The sequence below is a fragment of the Bombina bombina genome, chromosome 1 (genome assembly GCF_027579735.1).
Source record: "Bombina bombina isolate aBomBom1 chromosome 1, aBomBom1.pri, whole genome shotgun sequence".
NCBI lineage: Eukaryota > Metazoa > Chordata > Amphibia > Anura > Bombinatoridae > Bombina > Bombina bombina.
In genome coordinates, this window is record NC_069499.1 from 452,756,653 (window position 1) to 452,781,491 (window position 24,839).

Here is a 24,839-nt window from a genome sequence, read left to right on the forward strand (position 1 = left end):
TGCTTGAGGTATGACACATTCTAACAAGACGATGTAATGCTGGAAGCTGTCATTTTCCCTATGGGATCCGGTAAGCCATGTTTATTAAGATAGTAAATAAGGGCTTCACAAGGGCTTATTAAGACTGTAGACTTTTTCTGGGCTAAATCGATTCATTATTAACACATATTTAGCCTTGAGGAATCATTTATTCTGGGTATTTTGATATGATTATATCGGCAGGCACTGTTTTTGACACCTTATTCTTTAGGGGCTTTCCCTAATCATAGTCAGAGCCTCATTTTCGCGCCGGTATGGCGCACTTGTTTTTGAGGACAGCATGGCATGCAGCTGCATGTGTGTGGAGCTCTGATACATAGAAAGGTCTTTCTGAAGGCATCATTTGGTATCGTATTCCCCTTTGGGCTTGGTTGGGTCTCAGCAAAGCAGATTCCAGGGACTGTAAAGGGGTTAAATATAAAAACGGCTCCGGTTCCGTTATTTTAAGGGTTAAAGCTTCCAAATTTGGTGTGCAATACTTTTAAGGCTTTAAGACACTGTGGTGAAATTTTGGTGAATTTTGAACAATTCCTTCATACTTTTTCGCAATTGCAGTAATAAAGTGTGTTTAGTTTAAAATTTAAAGTGACAGTAACGGTTTTATTTTAAAACGTTTTTTGTGCTTTGTTATCAAGTTTATGCCTGTTTAACATGTCTGAACTACCAGATAGATTGTGTTCTGACTGTGGGGAAACCAAGGTTCCTTCTCATTTAACTATATGTATTTTATGTCATAAAAAAATTTAGTAAAAATGATGCCCAAGATGATTCCTCAAGTGAGGGGAGTAAGCATGGTACTGCATCATCCCCTCCTTCGTCTACACCAGTCTTGCCCATACAGGAGGCCCCTAGTACATCTAGTGCGCCAATACTCCTTACTATGCAACATTTAACGGCTGTAATGGATAATTCTATCAAAAACATTTTAGCCAATATGCCCACTTATCAGTGAAAGCGCGACTGCTCTGTTTTAGAAAATTCTGTAGAGCATGAGAACGCTGATGATATGGTTTCTGAAGGGCCCCTACACCAGTCTGAGGGGGCCAGGGAGGTTTTGTCTGAGGGAGAAATTTCAGATTCAGGAAACATTTCTCAACAAGCTGAACCTGATGTGATTACTTTTAAATTTAAGTTGGAACATCTCCGCGCTCTGCTTAAGGAGGTGTTATCCAATTTGGATGATTGTGATTATCTGGTCATTCCAGAACCACTATGTAAAATGGAAAAGTTCTTAGAGGCCCCGGGGCCCCCCGAAGCTTTTCCTATATCCAAGCGGGTGGCGTACATTGTTAGTACAGAATGGGACAGGCCCGGTATACCTTTAGTACCTCCCCCCATATTTATAAAATTGTTTTCCTATAGTCGACACCAGAAAGGACTGATGGCAGACAGTCCCCAAGGTCGAGGGGGCGGTTTCTACTCTACACAAGCGCGCCACTATACCCATAGAAGATAGTTGTGCTTTCCAAGATCCTATGGATAAAAAATTAGAAGGTCTGCTAAAGATGTTTGTTCAGCAAGGTTCCCTTCTACAACCAATTGCATGCATTGTCCCTGTCACTGCAGCCGCGTGTTTCTAGTTTGATGAGCTAGGAAAGGCGATTATTAGTAATTCTTCTTCTTATGAGGAGATTATGGACAGAATTCGTGCTCTTAAATTGGCTAATTCTTTCACCCTAGACGCCACCTTGCAATTGGCTAGGTTAGCGGCGAAAAAATTCTGGGTTTGCTATTGTGGCGCAGAGCGCTTTGGTTAAAATCTTGGGCAGCGGATGCGTCTTCCAAGAACAAATTGCTTGACATTCCTTTCAAGGGGAAAACACTCTTTGGCCCTGACTTGAAAGAGATTATCTCTGATATCACTGGGGGCAAGGGCCACGCCCTTCCTCAGGATAGGTCTTTTCAAGACCAAAAATAAACCTAAGTTTCGTCCCTTTCGCAGAAACGGATCAGCCCCAAGGGCTACGTCCTCTAAGCAGGAAGGTAATACTTCTCAAGCCAATCCAGCCTGGAGACCTATGCAAGGCTGGAACAAAGGAAAGCAGGCCAGGAAACCTGCCACTGCTACCAAGACAGCATGAAATGCGGGCCCCCGATCCGGGACCGGATCTGGTGGGGGGCAGACTCTCTCTCTTCGCTCAGGCTGGGGCAAGAGATGTTCTGGACCCTTGGGCGCTAGAAATAGTCTCCCAAGGTTATTCTCTGGAGTTCAAGGGGCTTCCTCCAAGGGGGAGGTTCCACAGGTCTCAGTTGTCTTCAGACCACATAAGAAGACAGGCATTCTTACATTGGGTAGAAGACCTGCTAAAAATGGGAGTGATTCATCCTGTTCCATTAGAGAACAAGGGATGGGGTTCTACTCCAATCTGTTCATAGTTCCCAAAAAAGAGGGAACGTTCAGACCAATCTTAGATCTCAAGATCTTGAACAAGTTTCTCAAGGTTCCATCGTTCAAGATGGAAACCATTCGAACACTTCTTCCTTCCATCCAGGAAGGTCAATTCATGACCAAGGTGGATTTCAAGGATGCGTATCTACATATTCCTATCCACAAGGAACATCATCGGTTCCTAAGGTTTGAATTCCTGGACAAGCATTTCCAGTTCGTGGCGTTTTCTTTCGGATTAGCCACTGCTCCTAGGATTTTCTCATAGGTACTAGGGTCCCTTCTGGCGGTGCTAAGACCAAGGGGCATTGCTGTAGTACCTTACTTGGACGACATTCTGATTCGAGCGTCGTCCCTTCCTCAAGTAAAGGCTCACACGGACATTGTCCTGGCCTTTCTCAGATCTCACGGATGGAAAGTGAACGTGGAAAAGAGTTCTCTATCTCCGTCAACGAGGGTTCCCTTCTTGGGAACTATAATAGACTCCTTAGAAATGAGGATTTTTCTGACAGAAGCCAGAAAAACAAAACTTCTAGACTCTTGTCGGATACTTCATTCCGTTCCTCTTCCTTCCATAGCGCAGTGCATGGAAGTGATAGGTTTGATGGTAGCGGCAATGGACATAGTTCCTTTTGTGCGCATTCATCTAAGACCATTACAACTGTTCCTGCTCAGTCAGTGGAATGGGGACTATTCAGACTTGTCTCCGAAGATACAAGTAAATCAGAGGACCAGAGACTCATTCCGTTGGTGGCTGTCCCTGGACAACCTGTCACAAGGGATGACCTTCCGCAGACCAGAGTGGGTCATTGTCACGACCGATGCCAGTCTGATGGGCTGGGGCGCGGTCTGGGGATCCCTGAAAGCTCAGGGTCTTTGGTCTCGGGTAGAATCTCTTCTACCGATAAATATTCTGGAACTGAGAGCGATATTCAATGCTCTCAAAGCTTGGCCTCAGCTAGCGAGGGCCAAGTTCATACATCAACCATCAGGGGGGAACAAGGAGTTCCCTAGCGATGGAAGAAGTGACCAAAATCATTCTATGGGCGGAGTCTCACTCCTGCCACCTGTCTGCTATCCTCATCCCAGGAGTGGAAAATTGGGAAGCGGATTTTCTGAGTCGTCAGACATTGCATCCGGGGGAGTGGGAACTCCATCCGGAAATCTTTGCCCAAGTCACTCAACCGTGGGGCATTCCAGACATGGATCTGATGGCCTCTCGTCAGAACTTCAGAGTTCCTTACTACGGGTACAGATCCAGGGATCCCAAGGCGGCTCTAGTGGATGCACTAGTAGCACCTTGGACCTTCAAACTAGCTTATGTGTTCCCGCCGTTTCCTCTCATCCCCAGGCTGGTAGCCAGGATCAATCAGGAGAGGGCGTCGGTGATTTTGATAGCTCCTGCGTGGCCACGCAGGACTTGGTATGCAGATCTGGTGAATATGTCATCGGCTCCACCATGGAAGCTACCTTTGAGACGAGACCTTCTTGTTCTAGGTCCGTTCGACCCACTCCAGCTGACTGCTTGGAGATTGAACGCTTGATCTTATCAAAGCGAGGGTTCTCAGATTCTGTTATTAATACTCTTGTTCAGGCCTGAAAGCCTGTAACCAGAAAATTACCACATAATTTGGTATATCTGTTGGTGTGAATCTGCAGGATTCCCTTGGGACAAGGTTAAGATTCCTAAGAGTCTATCCTTCCTTCGAGAAGGATTGGAAAAAGGATTATCTGCAAGTTCCTTGATGGGACAGATTTCTGCCTTGTCTGTGTTACTTCACAAAAAGCTGGCAGCTGTGCCAGATGTTCTAGCCTTTGTTCAGGCTCTGGTTAGAATCAAGCCTGTTTACAAAATTTTGACTCCTCCTTGGAGTCTCAACCTAGTTCTTTCAGTTCTTCAGGGGGTTCCGTTTGAACCCTTACATTCCGTTGATATTAAGTTATTATCTTGGAAAGTTTTGTTTTTGGTTGCAATTTCTTCTGCTAGAAGAGTTTCAGAATTATCTGCTCTGCAGTGTTCTTCTCCTTATCTGGTGTTCCATGCAGATAAGGTGGTTTTGCGTACTAAACCTGGTTTTCTTCCAAAAGTTGTTTCTAACAAAGACATTAACCAGGAGATAGTTGTGCCTTCTTTGTGTCCTAATCCAGTTTCAAAGAAGGAACGTTTGTTGCACAACTTGGATGTAGTTCGTGCTCTCAAATTTTACTTAGCAGCTACTAAGGTTTTCAGACAAACTTTGTCTTTGTTTGTTGTTTATTCTGGTAAACGGAGAGGTCAAAAAGCAACTTCTACCTCTCTCTCCTTCTGGATTAAAAGCATTATCCGATTGGCTTATGAGACTGCCGGACGGCAGCCTCCTGAAAGAATCACAGCTCACTCCACTAGGGCTGTGGCTTCCACATGGGCCTTCAAGAACGAGGCTTCTGTTGATCAGATATGTAAGGCAGCGACTTGGTCTTCACTGCACACTTTTTCTAAATTTTACAAATTTGATACTTTTGCTTCTTCTGAGGCTATTTTTGGGAGAAAGGTTTTGCAAGCCGTGGTGCCTTCCATTTAGGTGACCTGATTTGCTCCCTCCCTTCATCCGTGTCCTAAAGCTTTGGTATTGGTTCCCACAAGTAAGGATGACGCCGTGGACCGGACACACCTATGTTGGAGAAAACAGAATTTATGTTTACCTGATAAATTACTTTCTCCAACGGTGTGTCCGGTCCACGGCCCGCCCTGGTTTTTTTAATCAGGTCTGATAATTTATTTTCTTTAACTACAGTCACCACGGTAACATATGGTTTCTCCTATGCAAATATTCCTCCTTAACGTCGGTCGAATGACTGGGGTAGGCGGAGCCTAGGAGGGATCATGTGACCAGCTTTGCTGGGCTCTTTGCCATTTCCTGTTGGGGAAGAGAATATCCCACAAGTAAGGATGACGCCGTGGACCGGACACACCGTTGGAGAAAGTAATTTATCAGGTAAACATAAATTCTGTTTTTGCACTTAAGCTAATATGCTTTTGACAAATTAAATCAGTTACCCTATCTGGACTCAATTAATTGTGATCATGGGTTAATAGGAGACTTCTAATGAGCACAAGATAGGAGAACCAGCATATGACATGGCACAGTATAGCCAGTCACGTTCATAATGACAATTACATGCATTTCACTAAGTCTAATTAGTTATAGTATATAACTTATTATATTATATTTCAGGAAGGCAGATTTCCTTATATGTGATATCAGTAAATATATTTTCATTGCATTTTAGTTGGTGTGTGTTTGTATGTGTGTATGTATGTATGTATATATATATATATATATTCTAATTAAGCATTTGTTTGCATGAAAAAAAGGTTAAGTTAAATCTGTTTAAATTTATATAGAAGTTGTAAGGAAATGTTTGCTGCATATCTAGGAAATTACTGCTTAGTGTCTGATAGGTGAAAACTCCCACAGGTGTACTGCTGGATAGTAGCATATATTCGCAATATATAGACACATTGTGCACAATCCTCCTTTATAAGGAAATAAAAGTCAGTATCACAAGCCTAACAAACTGACAACCAAGTTTGTGCACACTCAATTAATATAATTAGCAAATTAGATATTAAAGTAATTTCAGGGTTGTAATAAAAAAGAATCTGTAAATGGTCACTAGATTTCAATGTCTGCTTTTTTCTACTATGCCTCTGTAAGCAGAATGGGGGAAAAAACTACTTTGAAGGGTGTTTCCAGATATTCTTCATTTGTTATTTTGCTTCGTTTGTGCTTTTCTGAGACATTTAGTGGCTCTTTGGGCACGTGTATGCGCTTTCTCCCCACAGTGTTTCTCCACTTTACAATTTCCTGCATTTAACTTTTTAACAGTGTGGATATTGGCTTTATTAAATGATGTTACTGTTTGTGTATATGGCCTATTATAACCTTTGCCCTCTGTTTCTTTTTTGCAGTGTGGGTTCTTTAAACGCTCTAGGTACGATGACAGTGTCCCGCGATACCATGCTGTACGAATTCCTAAAGAAGATAGACAGTTCAAAGATGGAAAATTCAACAAAAATAGTGAAAAAAAGCAGTGGGTCACAAAGTGGAATGAAAATGAAAGCTATTCCTAGGGAATTCATTGGTTTTGTTTTTATTGTAATTCTTGAGATAAATGTTAATTGTATTTGAAAGATGGCTAAACAGTTGCTTATATTGGTATCTGGTAGAAACATAAGCTTTAATTTGTAATTATCTTCGAATATTGTTACTTAAGCCAAGGCTATCTTGTTTTGCACAGTAAGATTCTATATAACTCCATTTTTGAAACCTGCAAATGAATGTATATCGTTTAATTGACACATGTACTGGAGGAATCGAATCTTACGCTAGGTTCCATACGTTGTGGGACTTATACATTTCTATGCTAAACTGAAAACATTATGCTTTATGTGTAATGAAGAAATGTATGTATCAGATCTTAACTAAAAATGTTTGGCTAAATGGTTCGTTTCAGTCTAGTAAAAATGTAACATTCTTGGGCCTTTCCTTGAATTACTTTTATCTGTTAAGGCCTCTTTTAAAGATGAACATACTCATTTAACTGCCTTAATGAAAATCTCTTTCTTGATGCCAGTGACTGTGTTGGCATGTGATGATGTGACTACTTAATATACTGTGCACATAATGCAGGTCAATCCTATGCAAGACCTGTTTGTTATACCATTTTAGCCAATGGCACTTGGGTCTGGTTTTTACATAGGTCATTTATTGATGATACAGTGTGCCTTTCTTCTCGAATGCTTGAAGACTCTGCAATGTATTGCAGTTGCAAAACCGTGAAATAGTTCATCATTTTTTTTAAAAACATGATAATTCATGATTTATTGTATATATTCCTACCAGACCTGCGGTCCCTAACATAAACCAGCGTTTAGCTACCTAATTCAGACTTTTATGTAGACCAAATGTGCAATAGATTTATTACCCTACTTATTGTAGTTAAGCTAACAAGCTCCATTACAGAATTTGACTGAATATGTTTAGACTGTATATATTCTAACATTTGTGATATTTATTGACTGTTTGGCCCTCTTGTCTTTATATTAAGGCCAAGTTCACCTTTGTAATAATTGCCTACATTTTGGGTTTAGACATTTAAATACTCAAAATGAAAAACTGTAAAATATTACATGGAGTGCAGTACCACTCCTATTTTGTTGAATCGTTGCATCTAAAACTTGATGCAGTCTGTGTTTAAAGTAGTGGGTCATGTTCCATTTTTTTTTTCTAAAAATGTAAATATTAAAAATTTTATCAGTCCAAAATTTCATTTAAAATAATTTCAGTATTTTAAGAAGAAAAAAATAGAATGTAAATGTTTGTTTCAGTAGCGCATACATTAAAACATCAAGAAGGGCCGAACATCAAGTTGTTGTACTCATAACTGCGATGCAGTACTTAGTTTCTCTATATTCCAGAAACAAAAAAATGACAAAATTCTACATGCATTGCTATTATTTTCAGTCAATAGTTTGGTTGAAATGGAAAAGGTTATTGATTAAAAGAAGTAAAACTCTAATTTTGTAGATAGGGTTACAGTATATAATTTCCTTGAGATGCAACCATACTGTATATGTTTTCTAAGCTGACCTTAAGAAACTTCACTGGAAATTATTAAGAATCTGAATAATGTTTAGAATATAGTTTGATTTATTTGAATGAGTAAACGTCTTCTTTTGGATACAGCAGAAAGTTTTCAGAGAAATTGGAAGACTAGATCACCAGAAGGGAGACATTTTGTTTTGTTTTTAATGGCCTGTCTTTTGCACAGATGGAAGACGTTTTGTTTTTAATGGCCTGTCTTTTGCACTAAGTACTTTCACATTAACTTTTAAACTGAAATGGAATGTGAAAAATACAATCAATTTAAACATATTTTGTATTTCAAAACATACATGAAACTATATGTGAAAATCATATTAGACATTTGACTTAATCAGACCCTGAATACATGGACCTCAGACTCTGGGATGAATTCAGTTTGAAAGCAACCATTTGTTCCAGACCATATGCCTCACCACAGTGACAACTTTGTATCTGTGGTCTTCTACACTTTCAATATTCCAAAATTATGATACTTCTATCAGTCAGTTTGTTTAATGCCTGCAAATAAGTTACACACAGTAGAAATACCACTTTGGACTCATGGTGTACTGCTGGTTCCGAGTGGAAAACGCTGCTGATCCAATCAGAAGAGCTAGTTTCACATCTGAGTCATGCAGCTAGCATTGCTAATTGGATCAGTGGCATGTTCCACTCAGGACCAAAAGTGCACCACGAGACCAGAGGGGTATTTCTACATTTGCAGGGGTTAAACACACAGTACTGCAGGGTCGATAGTCTTAACATGACATGCTCTAACAGATTAGAGCATGTAATTTTTCAACTATAATGACCCTTTAAATAGACCACTTTATTCATAAATCAAGGTTTTGTATCTCTTCGGTTTTAAAGATCTTACAGGTTTCTTCCTTAGATATCAGAAAGATAGACATGTGAGGTTTTGAAAAGGTATGTACTGCAACATTTTTAAATTATCACTATTATTATCGGTTATTTGTAGAGCGCCAACAGATTCCGCAGCGCTAACTATAAACAATATTTTTTCTAGGACCAAATAGCAAAAACTCCCTTTTCTCTAATGATATTTCATAATTAGAGCTGCTTTGTGAGTTTCTCATTTAAATGACTACTGTAAGTTTTTGTGCAAAATTGTGTAATGTTGCCAGTAAAATAGACTTTTAAAAAAAAAAAAAAAAAAAATCCATTGTAATAAAGTTACAACTTATTTAAATAAGAACTTTTATTTGTGAATAAAACTGAACTGAACTACAAATAGTTCAGATCCATTTTGACTGTTACCTTTTGTCTTTGACTAGTAACATATTTTCTGCATACAAGAATTGTTTATTGCTACATTTTTAACTTTAAAAGTGTTCTTCATCTTACATGCTAAAATTATTATTTGGTTTAAGGCCCTCATTATTGTGAGTTTGCAAGTTATGCATTAAAATGTAATTACCACATAAACTATGACTTCAGCACAGGTCGCAGCAGTGTTCTCACTCTCTCCAATGTCTTCCCAGACTCATTGGTTTTTCTCACTCTGTGGATTTTAGTAAGGTGGGAAAAAAGCAGAAGTGAATAGGAAAGGAAAGGAGAAATGGAATAAACGAAGCTTGAAATAAGTTACTTTTGTGTGCTTCTTATATGCCACAAATACAGTGAGATTTTTAAATATCTTTTAGTTCGCAAATAATTCTCTATACTTATAGTGTGTAATACTTTATTTCCATAAACTAAAGTGTGTGTTTAGCGTTTCCATAAACTAAAAAAATAAAATAAAAAATATGTTTACTAAGGGTCATGAAAGCAAGGGATTACTTTATCTAGAACCTGAAATAATAAAATATATGGTGCACTCAAAATCTTATATTAAAGGGACACTAAACCCAAATGTTTTTCTTTAATGATTCAGATAAAACATGCAATTTTAAGCAACTTTCTAATTTACTCCTATTATCAATTTTTCTTTGTTCTCTTGTCATCTTTATTTAAAAAGTGGTTATGTAAAGCTTAGGATACTGCCCATTTTTTGTTCAGAACCTGGGTTATGCGTGCTTACTGGTGGCTAAATGTAGCCACCAATAAGCAAGTGCTAAAATGGGCCGGCTCCTAAGCTTTACATTCCTGCTTTTTAAATAAAGATAGCAAGTGAACAAAGAAAAAATACACGCTGTATCTGAATCTTGAAAGAAAAAATTTGGGTTTAGTATCCTTTTAAGTTCAGGTTACTAATATGTCTGTTTCTGGAAGAGATATAAGATTCATGCAACCTATATAAACAGTGGTCTGATTATTAATTCTGAACAAAATATAAACAGGACTTCATATTCTTCTAATGTCAAGAGCATGATTTTGTTTTAGCTTGCTTGCACAGCATTACATTTGTGCTTTAAAGAAACACTATCGTATACAAAAGATGAGAGAATCTTTAGTGGAAATTATAAAGTCCCATGGTATAAAAACATTTTCAAAATACAGTAATATATCAAATAATGTGTGTTTTTTATTTGTAAATAAGAGTATTATCTTGTTTTCAACCAAATTAAATGATAATTATAATACTGAAAACCATTTTAATTTAGTTAACAAATATATGTTTATAAGAGCTGAAATTTATTGAAAAGCACTTCCCAGATTCCTTCTGAAAATGATGTACCTCTGAAAACAACGTGAAAAAGCTGAATACCAGTAGTTCACAGTAAATCATCAGAAAGGACTTATTTTTACATGCTATTTGATATATTTTTAACAAAAAAAGGTGCTCGTAATAAGCTTTATTATAAATGATTATAATGCACTCTTGAATGCATATAGTTGGGAATATGTAGAATATTTCTGTTTTCCTGCTGGTTCTCATTTGGTTAATATTTCTAAGTATAACTTACACTGGATTTAATTTCAACTGATGATGATATGTGACCTCAATAGTTTATATAAGCAAAACAATGTATATTTATACTCGTATATAATTTAAATGAATATTTCATTTTGCTTTGGATGTTGCTTAGTAACCCATGAGACTAGTGTGTTTAGGAATATAGATTCAGGTGCAACACGGTGAATAGTGCATTTTGTGCGTCAATTACAATGTAAAGAAAAAAAGCTAAATCATTGTAGAAAAAAACATGTTAAGGTGATGGTAGGTTCCAGTACTGTAAAATTTGCCATTATATATGTTAGTTTGGCAAGCAATATACAATAAGTTTTACTAATTCACAGTTTGTGTTTCCTTCGTCCCCCTCGCCATTCTTTATTTGTAGTGCAGTGACGTATAGAGCGGTCCCACCTGCTCTGTAAGTAATTGGCAGTGTGAGCTCCACATTATACTCCCACTACAACAGTTCTGTGCTAGCAATACAGCAATACAAGTAAACAGTGAATTGGAACTCTTGTTCCATCTAGCAGCACTGTGGGCAACAATGTTTATAGAAATGTTATACAGTGCTGACATAGAATGCTAAAGGCACATGCACACTCCTAAGATCAGCCTATCTAGATTTATTCTTCAACAAAAGATACAGTGTATGCAAAGGGCATATTAAATACAACCGATGGCCACAACATTGCCCGCACATAGAAAAAAGCAAGCCAGAAGAAAAGTACAATGGGGGGGGGGGGGGGATAGATGGTGGTGTTGGGCTTAGAGGACCTGTATATACTATTGCTGTGCAAAAAAAAAAATATCTCTCATTCTTTCTCTCTCTCTCTCTCTTTCTCTCGTTCTCTCTCTCTCATATTATGGTTTAACAATATAAATGCTTTCAAACTGCACTAAGTTTACCTTCACTTTAAAGGACCAGTAAACACAGTAGATTTGCATAATCAACAAATGCACGATAAGAAGACAATGCAATAGCACTTAGTCTGAACTTCAAATGAGTAGTAGATTTTTTAAAAATAAATTGCAAAGTTATGTCTATTTCCACTCCCCCTGTATCATGTGACAGCCATCAGCCAATCACAAATGCATATACGTATAGTCTGTGAATTCTTACACATGCTCAGTAGGAGCTGCTGACTCAAAAAGTGTAAATATTAAAAGACTGTGCACATTTTGTTAATGGAAGTAAATTGGAAAGTTGTTTAAAATTGCTGCTCTATCTGAATCATGAAGTTTAATTTTGACTTAAGTGTCCCTTTAATGGAAACAGCCTCAGGTAAAATGTTATTGTACAGTAATTAAATACATAATACTACTGGACAATGTTATGTGATAATCAAATTGTGTCTTTATATGCACACTTTGTTATGCGCCAGCTCCTACTGAGCATGTGCAGTATTTCACAACGTATACAAATGAGTCTGGGATTTGCTGATGGCTGTCACATGATACAAGAGGTAGGAAAATTTAAAGAGATTCACAATTATAGTTCAGAGTAAGTGTAATTAAACTTTCTTTATATTAGTCAGGTTTTGATTATGCAATTCTACTCTAGACAATGGTCCTTTAAATGAGCAGGTTCAACACCTTGAGAAAGTGAATCTCTACCAAAGAATATTGCTTAAAGAACACTTTAACCCTTTAAGGACACAGCTTTCAGTTTGCTCAATTGTTTTATGACGGAAAAATTCCGTCATATGTCCTTAAGAGGTTAATATGCTATATGCATGACTGTTTAATATAAAACAATGGACCGTTAGTAGGAGTCTAGTTCACTGGTGTGGTCAGATATGCAGAAAAAACAGCACGTTACAACATGGCCAGATAATCAAAAGCATCTTGTCAGTACCGTGACAAGGCCAAAGACTTTTAGTGATTTCTCTCCATGCTGGCGACTTTTTGATTTTCAAGCCCTAAGTCTGCACCTTTTTTTTTTTACTACTGATTGTTACCTAAAGGGACAGTAAAGTAAAACATAAACTTAGTTGAGTTTAGGAACATGCTCGTGTCTTTAGCCATCTGGCAGCACTGTTTGCAACAATGTTTATAGAAATGTTATACATAGTTGCAGACATTGCTGCCATAGAATGCTAAAGATACATGCACACTCCTACGATCAGCCTATCTAGATTTATTCTTCAACAAAAGATACCAAGAGAGCAAAGCAAATTTGATAATAGAAATAAATTAGGAAGTTGTTTATAACTGCACTCTAAATCATGAACATTTACTTTACTGTTTCTTTAACACCCTGGCTACCATAGGGTTCTGCAAAACTTTGCTAAAAGTATGTTTTTTATTGATATATTTATAGTTCAGTACTTTCTGCCTCAAAAAAAGCTCACACTGCAATGTCTTTTTCATAGACCTGTATTATTCACGATAAATACTAAACAGTTTACTATGCATTAACACACGTTATTTGTGTGCAAGTTCTGTAAATTGTATTAAATTGTCATTATAAAGAAGTAACTGAGAATAGTAATATGAAATGTAAACTATGTTTTTGCTTATAATTGTTTTATTTTTTAAATAAATGCATCCAAAGATTGAGTTTGTTCACTTCTTTCTTGAACACAAATCCCATGCCATTATTACTCAGAGCTTCTCAAGTCCATTTCTCAAAGAACCCTAATATTGCAAAATGTACATATTTTCCTTCTTGGGGGTGTTCAGTAGTTTAGTTGCCGTAACTATCTCAACTGCACTCAAGCAGGGAAATCATTAAATCTGATACATTAGGGTTCCTTGCGGAGTGGCCTTGAGAAATCCTAATTTAGGTAAATAAAAAAGGGCTACATGTTGTATGATTTTAAATTAATTAAAAACAATGCAGTCTCTTATTTAAAGGGCTAACTTAGTTCCTATTTTAAGAGACTGTTACATCTAATCTTAACAGGAAACTAAATTAAATAGTAATTTACATTATATTAAATAAAAAGTTTTGTATTAAGTGCTCCCACCAGTATGCTGGCAATGGAATGCTGAATGTGCTTTACCTGTGTACATGCACGGTGAGTGGGGGTGATTTCACTGCATATGTTTCTGTTTTTTTTCTTTTGTCAATATTTCTTACTGACAGGATGAAAAGACACCAAAAAGTGTTTTAAGTGCCCAAAAGTGATATGCAATTTTTTTTTATAGTTAACTTTAAATAAATGGTCAATAATAGCCATTTAAGTCCAGTGTTAAGAAAATATGAGACAGTATTTTACCCCACATGCATTTGCGCAGCAAAAGGTTTTACAATTTTTGCTTTTACGACTGCTAAATTAACTCCACACGGCAGATAAAATTAAAATGTTAACATCAAACTTTTGCTTTATTAAAATAACACTGCTAGACCTGAAACAATATATCAATGCAGTAACCCAGCCAGTAAGGGACATCAAACACTTTGAGATTGTAATTTAAAATGTTTAACTCCTTCAATAGCAGGAATTTCAGAGAAAAACTTGCTCAAAGTACTGGAGAATTTTTAGCATTTTTGCTATAACTCCATCTTTATTTACCTATCAAAAATATATAAACATGTTTCAGTAGACATCCTATGGTATTGATCTACGCCCATTTTGGTATATTTCATGCTATTGTTTCACTGCAAATGCAATCATGTTAAAACAAGTCTATATCTAATTTCATTTATTTATATTATTGCCAGTATATATTCACAATTTCTATACCTATTTCTCATATACTTGATCTGATATCCTTATTTTAGTTTATCCTGCCTTATATGAGTATTCAGCTAATAGATGTGTTTAAACAAGACACCAATATCAAAATGCAACAATGTATAATGTAACATTTATAGCTGAAGTGATTGAAAGTTACTTTGCAATTATTATTATTTATCTATTGTTTCCTTTTGCACTAGTAACGTTTGTTACAATATTTAAACAAATTATGTAGTCTAATATAGCTGCTGTCAGCAGGTTCATTTCAATTGTTTTTATTTCCTTTCATTTAAACGGGTCACTATCACAACATTAATATACAGCTCTATAACTTGAAGTGATGACATCACGATACTGAGCCTGCTTTTGATTCTTTGACCGGCTTTTTACCTGTGCCCATTGTCTATGAGTAAGCGCCCTGCTGCAGCATGAAACGCGTAAGACGAGCCCTCTTCCTTGTGTACTTGTGTCTATTTTAATCCTGGAATAAAGTTTTCTGTTGCTCAGTAGCGGCTTTCTTTTATTTCATGTTAAAAAAAATTACTTTTTCACAATCTTTGGGTTTCTCACTGAATTTATTTACACACAACTTGTGCAGTCATAAGACAAATGGTTGCTAAAGCTTCTCTAAGTTCCCATTTGTTCAGAAACAGCAGACATGCATGGCTTTGCCATTGTTTTTGGCAATTAGAAGGCCGCTGATTGCTGCTGCGCACCACACTTATGAAATTCCTGACAGTGAAGAGGTTAGCCTCTTGATGAACGTGACGTTCCATGTACACGTCACGGTCATTACGGCGGGTTTCCTTGTTTATAATAGTGTGGGTCCTGCCGCAAGCGGTGCTATTATAGGATCCCCCCACTCTTCTGGTCGCCGGAAATAGTCTGGTCTACAGGGTACGTCGCTGGTCCTGAAGGGAATAATAAAGTAGCGTGTAAGGTTAAATTTAGCTGTAGTGTAAAGATTACTCTCTTATTTGCTACCTCCCACCCCCTAATCCCTCCCAAGCAGCTCTTTTTCACAGATTTTTGTGTTGCACTTTCAGAAGAAGAAATCCGGCTCCGAAAATAGTTGAATGCTGCTGGCAGCGGTCATATTCAGCATTCATTTAAATCGAAAACTACAAATGCACATATCTTATATATAGCCCTAATTTATTTTAGATAAGAAACTGCCAAGCAATGGAACTTTTGGTAACATAATGAGAGGGGACAGTTGTCTTCTCCAGTAACAATTCTTGTTTGGCTCCTCCAAATAAGGCACATGCTGGGTAGAGTTTAACTATTGAAAAACAATTGCAGCAAACAAGATGTTATCAGAAAAATATTTCAAGGTGTTTATTGTCCCTTTAACCTCTTCACCCAAATAAATGTTTGAGCTTTAGGAAGCCTGGAGCTGGAGTCCCTGAGCTCCAGGCATCTGTCCACTTATGGAACCGGAGCACGATTGGTGCTCCGGTTCCATATGAGGGCAGATGCCTGATCGTTACATACAGTGACAACGTCTGTGTCACTGTGTGTAGTGATCAGCTGTTGTGCCGGCGGAATGTGCTCCGTGAGGCAGGTGTGCAGCCCAGCAGTGGAGGGAGTGGGAGGGCCCTACACTGCAGAAAAAATAAGAAAGGGACAGGGAGGGATGGGGCAGCTATACTACAGAAAAAAGGGTGTGGGGGTCATTAGCTTGCAATGGCGGGAGGGGGGAGGTGTTGGGACTACTATGCTACATAAAAAAAAAAAATTTTTAAAAAAGTATATATAGGTACTGGCAGACAGGGGAGGGTTAAAGGATTGGAGTTGGAGGTTAAACATAAAAACCTAACATTAGTATATTGTCTGCCAGTACTTAAAGGGACATGAAACCCACATTTTTTCTTTTGTGATTTAGGAAGAGCATGTCATTTTAAACAACTTTCTCATTTACTTCTATTATCTCATTTGCTTCATTCTCTTGATATCACTTGCTGAAAAGCATATCTAGATATGCTCAATAGCTGCTGATTGGTTGCTGCACATAGAGGCCTTGTGTGATTGGCTCAGACATGTGCATTGCTATTTCTTCAACAAAGGATATCTAAAGAATTGAGCAAATTAGATAATAGAAGTAAATTGGAAAGTTGTTTAAAATGACATGCCCTATCTGAATCATGAAAGTTTAATTTTGACTAGACTGCCCCTTTAAGATGGAAGGGATCAGGGGGTGGGAAGTGTCAGGTAATCTCTACACTAAAGATAAAATTAAAGGGCCATAATACCCAAATGTTTAAACACTTGAAAGTGATGCAGCATAGCTGTAAAAAAGCTGATTAGAAAATATCACCTGAACATCTCTATGTAAAAAAGAAAGATATTTTACCTCAAACGTTCCTCAGTAGCCACCTCCCATTGTAAAGGATTTCTAAGCAGCATTTTAGTGTGTTTGTCCTGGGACATCTGAAGGGACTAGCATCGTGCACTCTCATATTATTTCACCAATCAGGTAAAGGAAGCTTACTATGAAATCTCATGAGAGTTAAGTCAAATCTCATGAGATCACAGTAAGAGTTCATGACCTCAGCACTGCTGATGCTGATTGGCTGCTGTTCATTTCTTCATTTTTTTAAATTTGTTTACCTGCAGCTGGGAGCAGCTGAGTATAACTTTTTACACAGAACTTACTCTGCTGAGCTGAGGATGTTGTGAGGTAAAATATCTTCCTTTTTTACATAGAGATGCTCAGGTGATATTTTCCTGTCAGCTTTTTACAGTTATACTGCATCAGTTTCAAGTGATTTAGCATATGAGTATTATGTCCCTTTAACCTTACAAGCTACTTGATTAACACCTTCACTCCTAGGAATAATAGAAGTGTGGTGTGCAGCTGCAATTAGCGGCCTTCTATTTACCAAAAAGCCATATATGTCTGCTATTTTTGAACAAAGTGGATCTCAGAGAAGCTTTTACAACCATTTGTGCCATGATTGCACAAGCAGTATGTAAATAATTTTAGTGAGATCAAGTTTGTGAAAAATGTACGATTTTTTTTATTTGATTACATTTGGCGGTGAAATGGTGGCATGAAATATACCAAAATGGGCCTAGATCAATACTCAAGGGGCCAAATTATCATAGTGCGAGTGGAGATGATCCCCTGTAGTGGATCGTGTCCACTGCACATCGATAAATGCCGACAGCATACGCTGTTGGCATTTATCATTGCACAAGCATTTCTTGTGAAATGCTTGTGCAATGCCGCCCCCTGCACATTCGCGGCCAATCAGGAGGTGTCAATCAACCCAATCGTATTTCTTCTGCCTCAGAGGTGGCAGATGAGTTAAGGAGCAGCGGTCTTATGACCGTTGCTTCTTAACGCCTGAGGCATTCAAGCTTTGGTAAATCGGCCCCCTTGGGTTTTGACATGTAAATAAAAAAAAACAAGGCTCTATTTCTGTTTAGATGGAGTGATAGCAAAACATGCTAAAAACATTCTCTGGTATTTTGGGCAAGTTTTTCTCTGAAAGTCCTGGTAGTGAAGGGGTTAATCCCGTAATTGATGGAGAGCTACAAAGCATTGGTCCAAGTGCTAAGCGTGAGTGTTATAGATTTGCATTAAACAAAACTTGCTATATAAATTGTAAAGCATAATATTTTACCATAAAATGTAATTGTTTTAAGAGAATTTGTTTGATGTCTGATTTATTTTCTGTATACATTTGTATCTGAGGCAGATGTCACTAGGCAACTGCCTAGGGTTGAGTTTACTAGAAGTGATGTCATTGGGCAAGCATAGGCCAAAAATGCATTAGTGTAAGGTTGTCTGCAGGTGCTAGAGTTCTTCTATAAACTAATTATTGCACTGGGTGAGCCCACTGTACCCAGGCAGCATTTGGCAGGTGTGGCACATAAAGCATATTCTGGCAAATATGTGTGTGTATGTGTATATATATATAGATAATAGATATATTATATAAATTACTCTCATATGAGGAAAAGAAAAGAATAATTATATACAAACATGATACAATATTTGTTTCAAACCAAAGATGTCTGCTGCTACTTGAGGACTGAAATAGTGAATTAATGAATACTTCCAACCAGGCACCAGAGTAAAACATAAACTGTAGACATTGTAGGGCAATTTAGTTAATTGTTTTTCCTCCACCAGTCCTGCCTCTGTCATTTTAATTTACAGCCCCTTCTTCCCACAATACATTAATGTTTACAGTTCCAAGTAAAACAATGTAATGTTTTTATTTTATAACATTAGTAATCACTTGCTCTTAATTTTACAGCACCTGTAATCTTTTGACATTCTTTTAAGGCAAACATAAAAGTTTGTCTAACAAAATAAAACCTTTAAAGGGACAGTAAAAGTCATAATAAGACTTTTATGATTTAGACAGAGCATACATTTTTAAACAATTTTCCAATTTACTTTTATTTAATTTGCTTCCTTCTCTTGTTATCATTTGATGAAAGGTTTATCTAGGTAAAGCTCAGGAGCAGCAAAGAACCTAGGTTCTAGCTGCTGATTGTTGGCTGTATATTATTTATACTATATATATATATATATATATATATATATATATATATATATATATATATATATATATATATATATATATATATATATAGATAGATAGAGATTGTCATTGGCTCACCCATGTGTTCAGTTAGCATCCAGTAGTGCACTGCTGCTCCTTCAACAAATGATACCAGAATGAAGCAAATTTGATGATAGAAGTAAACTGGAAAGTTGTTTAAAATGGTATGTTCTACCTAAATAATGAAAGAACATTTTTGGTTTCATGTCCCTTTTAATTAAGTACTGTAAAACTATACAATGTAGATTAATTATATAGTTTGCCTCTTTTTCTTTTAATCTAACACTGAATATTTCCAATTCTTGACAATATACACTCTGCATATATATTAAAAAAGGAATAATGTCCCTCTATGGTAATTGAAATTGAGTTTGCTGGGTGGCGCTATGAAGTAGCCGGGTGGCATGATGAAGTGGCTGGGTGGCATGATGAAGTAGCTGGGTGGCGCTATGAAGTAGCCGGGTGGCGTCAGTGTAATACTTTGCAATATTATAAAATGTTCTGCTATTTATAAATGTTACTTAAAGTGAATGTAAATTTTGATGCTAAAGTGCCCGGTTTTTAAAAATTCGATTAAAAACAGGGGCACTTTAATTCATCAAAATTTTAATTTCACTTTTGTGAAAAAATACTTACTTTTTAATTTTGACAGCCACTCCAGCTTCCTCCACCCATCGCAAAGCCTTTTCCTGGGTCTAAAATGAGGAATCCGGCTTCCTCCAATCACGGCTTTGAATCAGGCACTTTTTCCCCCAGGGGGGGAAGCCGTGAATGGAGGATGACCGATCCATCATTTCTGACGTCAGAAATGGCTTTGCGACGACTGGGGGAAGCTGGAGCGGCTGTCAAGTTTAAAAAGGTAAATATTTTTTTCACAAGTGAAATGTAAATCTTGATGAATTAAAGTGCCCCTGTTTTTAATCGAATTTTTAAAAACCGGGCACTTTAGCATCAAAATTTACATTCACTTTAAGCTATCCAAAGCACAACTCAATTGGATAATTTAACATCATTATTTTATATTAGGTAATTTTAGCTTAATTTTGGCTTAAATTGTAGCTGGGTGGTCAGGCCCAGATTACAAGTGGCATTCTAATGCTAGCGAGGGGCGCGATAGGCAGTGTCTCTGGACTGCGCTGAAATTAGCTCATGGTAAAACATATTTAACAGAAAAGGTTTAGCACAGCCAACATCACTGTAGTGCACCAATTACTTTAAATGGATATCACAACCACACTAAATAGCACTGATATTGCAAGTTGAAAGTTATGGGTTCCGCTCGAGCAAAAACCCAGATAGCGCTAGAAGAATTAGCACAACCAGAGACCTGAAGTAAAGTGTAAGGGGACGATTTATCAAGCTCCGTATGGAGCTTGATGCCCCCGCTGGAAAAGGAAGATATGAAGCAGCGGTCTAAAGACCGCTGCTCCATAACTTGTCCACCTGCTCTGAAGCTGCGAACAGAAAGCAACCCAATCAAATACGATGAGGTTGATTTACACCCACTGCTAGCGGCCGATTAGCCGCGAATCTGCAGGTGGCGGCATTGCACCAGCAGTTCACAAGAACTGCTTGTGCAATGATTAATGCAGACAACGTATGCTGTCGGCATTTATCGATGTGCTGCGGACATGATACGCTACATTATATCATGTCCGCTCGCACATTAATAAATATACCCCTTAGGGTTTAAAAAAACACACATACAATAATAATTAAAATACTTCAAATTCTTGTGTTCTTCATTAATCTATTTTTTATTTATATATATCTCTATATATATATATATATATATATATATATATATAGATCTGTTTTATATATATATATATCTGTATATACAATATATATCTATATATTTTTATATAGGTATAAATATATATTTTACAAAAAAAGAACATTTTCTTTTAAGTGAAGAACATAGGAATTTCAAGCTTTAGCACAGTTGGTCTAACACAGTTTCGGGTTAGTGTGCGAGACATAAATAAAAAAGGCTTTTTTGTATTAGAACGACCCATGGAAGTCTATAGGGGAGAGGGAGTTAGCACGTTCACAGTATCTGAAGTCCGGAAATTAGCATGCAAGAGTCTTTTGCTTGTACGCTAACTTTTATTTTCAACTTGTAATAGCAGCGCTAACCTGGGTTTGCTAATTTTTTAACTTGAGCTTACTTAGTGTTCATGAACGATATAAATGTATCGTACCACTTATAATCTAGGCCAAAATGTTAAGTATTAATGTATAAAATGTTAAGCATTAATCTATCTATGGAAAATAAACTGCAAGATACTTGATTCCATGGGAAATAGTCCTGCTGTGTTAATTCCTGGAACTTCTTATAAAAAAAAGTAATTACATTTGGGAGAGATCAGTTTGTTGAATCTTTTGAATTGAGTTATATTATCAACATTTGATAATGTTACCTATTAATGTTGAAAATTAAATGTTAAATATTGGGTTCTCATGTCACATTTAACTATTTTTGCATTTTATTTTGTACAAACTAGTGATGTCTAGCAGTTTTATACATTGACCATACCTGTGGATATTTGTACAGATTATTGCAAAAAAAAATGTGTAATAAAAACTGGTTTTGCTTTATTGAGAATAAAACAAAAACAAACACAGTGTAATGCCTCCTTGTTTTTATGCAAATGTCTGTATTGAGTGTTCTCAGTGATCACCCAGATAATGTTAAGATTTAGTTAGGGACAGTTAACCCCATGTTATCTTGCTATAGAATAATATCAGCCAACATCAGCAGAAAAGCACATGTACTCCACTGATGAGGCCTATGCCATCCTTGCATCTGACACAGATGTTACTAATACTGCGTTAGAGAATTTGACCCAGGCCAGTACAGTGGCACAGACATGAGGCCCCTGTCCCTAGTGGTCAGCCACCTAAAAGACAAGACACCTGCACCTCTACCGCTGCTGAAAGCCTCCCCACAGCTGTTAATTATGGTGCTGCATGTGTACACCCAAATGCCACATCCCAGAAATTCCCCCTTTTTTATTGCCGTCCTGGTGTGACTTTTAGATGTAGCAAATTTTATATCTATTCAGTTTTTGGACATATTTTTTCGGGAAGATATAATTCTAGAGATAGCTTCACAATATCTTGCTGCAAACCCCAGAAGTTATATAGCCAAATTAAATTGCTGTTATCTCACTGATGCCATAGAATTAAAAACTTTCTGGGCCCTTACCCTATGTATGGTTGCTATTAACCAGCTTGATGAGCATTATGAGGATGCCTCGTCATGCGCATTGCGGCCTGTGTGCACACGATGAGGCATTGTTGTCATGCAGGGGGATCGCCAATCAGGGGCTGTTTTTGTTGAACCCCTGATCTACAGTCTGGGGATCATTGGTGGCCTAGCACTCCAAAGCCATCAATCATAGAACGGTGACATCACCTCAAGCGTGTGGTGTTGCCACAAAGGGGCGGGCCACTATAGTTGTAAGGGACCTGGATGGGGGTAGGTGATTCATACCCCTCAATCTCAGCTCTCATACCAGCTATAGACTCACTATAGAATCACTTGCTCTTTCAAATGGTAAGGGGTCTTGAGAAGTGCCAAGCCCCCATAAATAAAATAAAAAGGTAAATACACAAGATTTTACACTTAATTATAGCTTTAGGAGTATATCATAAATAATCAAAAAGAGTCACAATATGTTTTATTTTATAGTGTATAGCCGGGTGATCACTGTGGTGACAACGGTCACCTGGCAAAAAAAAAGTGCTTTTTTTTCTACTCCTGCCCCTCTAGTCTATATTGTAAACCCCCAAAGCCTGTATGGGCATTTTTTCACATTTGGCTTACCTTAATGTCAATTTAGCAAGACGGTCATAGTTTCAACAGTGCACCTGGATATTTTACTATTATTATTATTTACTAAAAATATATATATATATTAACAGTTTTGTTACAGCCTTCTCATCTGCAGTGAAATATCCTATATTATAAAAGGCCAGGTATGTTTGTCCGATGCAGTTAACCGCAGGCACGAGATAGCTTCAGGAAGCTCCAGCACTCTCAGCTGTTAAGTTACAGCCAAGAGCTGGAGCCCCTGAAGCTACAGGCATCTGCCGCATATTGAGCCAGAGTGCGATCGGTGCTCCTCCTCCATATGAGGGCAGATACCTGATTGTTACAGATAGTGACACTGTGTGTGTCACCGTCTGTAACGATCTTCAGCTGGTGCCAGCGGGAGGCATGGGCTGGTGGCGGGTGGGTGGCTTATCAGTGGAGGGGGAGGGAGTGGGAGGGCCCTACGCTACAGAAATTATTTTTTTAAAGGAACAACGAGGGATGGGTTAGCTACACTACAAAAAAGGGGTTTGTGGGTGCGGGAGAGGGTATTAAATGGTAATCTCGGGAAGGGGGTGGTGGAACAATTACACTACAGAAAAAAAATGAAAATAAAATAAAAAAAAGGGCATTTTAGGTACCTAAGATGGCAGCAATAGATAGAGGGGGAGGGTTAGAGAGCTGTTTGAGGGGGGATCAGGGAGGTTCTACACTGCAGACAAATAAAGAGCTAGAGTGATAGAGATAGAGGCATAGAGATAGATGGATAGGGATAGAGGGAAAGAGATAGAGGAACAGGGATAGATGGATAGAGGGATAGAGATAGAGGCATAGATATATAGGGATAGATGGATAGATGGATAGAGGGATAGAGATAGAGGCATAGAGATATAGGGATAGATGGATAGAGATAGAGGGATAGAGATAGAGGCATAGAGATATAGGGATAGATGGATAGAGATAGAGGGATAGAGGGAAAGAGATAGAGGAACAGGGATAGATGGATATAGGGATAGAGATAGAGGGATAGATGTAGATAGGGATAGAGGGATAGAGATAGATGGATAGAGATATAGGGATAGATGGATAGAGGGATAGAGATAGAGGGATAGGTATATTTCTTTCCTTTAAACATTTTGGCCTGTGTACACAGGCTTTAACACTAGTAAATATAATAATTGTATTATCTGCTGGTCCTGAAAAAAATTATATATAATTTGTGTGTCACTCACTGAATTATGACTTACGGTAGTGTTTAAACATAAGCATAAGAAACCTCAAACTCCTCAACATAGTACTAGGGGGGTTAAAAAGGCTTGGCAGCAAAGAGGTTAAAATACGCACTATATGCTCCTGTAGTAAAGACCCAGTTTTAAAACCCCCAATAAACCACAAAACTATGACAAAAGCACAATATGAAATGCTGTTGCGTTTTATGCACTTTAGGGACAACAGCATTTTCCCCCTAAATATCACAGCTTTGATAATTATACAAAATGTGCCCCTTATTAAACATTTCCAGGCCAAGTTTGCTGAGGTGTACACCCCCCCCCCCCCGAGAAAAGTTTTTCAATAGATGAGTCCCTAATGCAATTTAAAAGGAGGCTGGAGTTTAGACAATACGTCCCATCTAAAAAAATCCCAATTATAAAATACAATTTTACAAACTGAGAGTGAAAGTGGGTAAATCTGGGCCTTTCAGGTGTATAAGGGTAAGGGGAGCCACCTTGATTCTCCTGGTTGCCTAAACTTTCTGGGCCAAAATAGCTTGGGACCTATTTACCCCCATTTTAAACAAAGATTACCATTTATACATGGATTTTATACAACTGTCCCTTTGATCAGTT

General features: G+C 37.6%; 1 protein-coding gene across 2 annotated transcripts in view; it reads left to right on the forward strand.

Moving 5' to 3' along the window:
* The window catches only part of ITGA6 (integrin subunit alpha 6), a 115,848-nt gene extending 94,049 nt beyond the window's left edge, over positions 1–21,799 (forward strand). For both annotated transcript variants that reach the window (XM_053698442.1, XM_053698441.1), the window contains one exon: positions 6,378–21,799. In XM_053698442.1, the coding sequence (XP_053554417.1) occupies positions 6,378–6,539 (162 nt within the window). In that variant the 3' untranslated portion in view covers positions 6,540–21,799. The remainder of the gene's footprint in view (positions 1–6,377) is intronic.
* Positions 21,800–24,839: the final 3,040 nt, after the last annotated feature.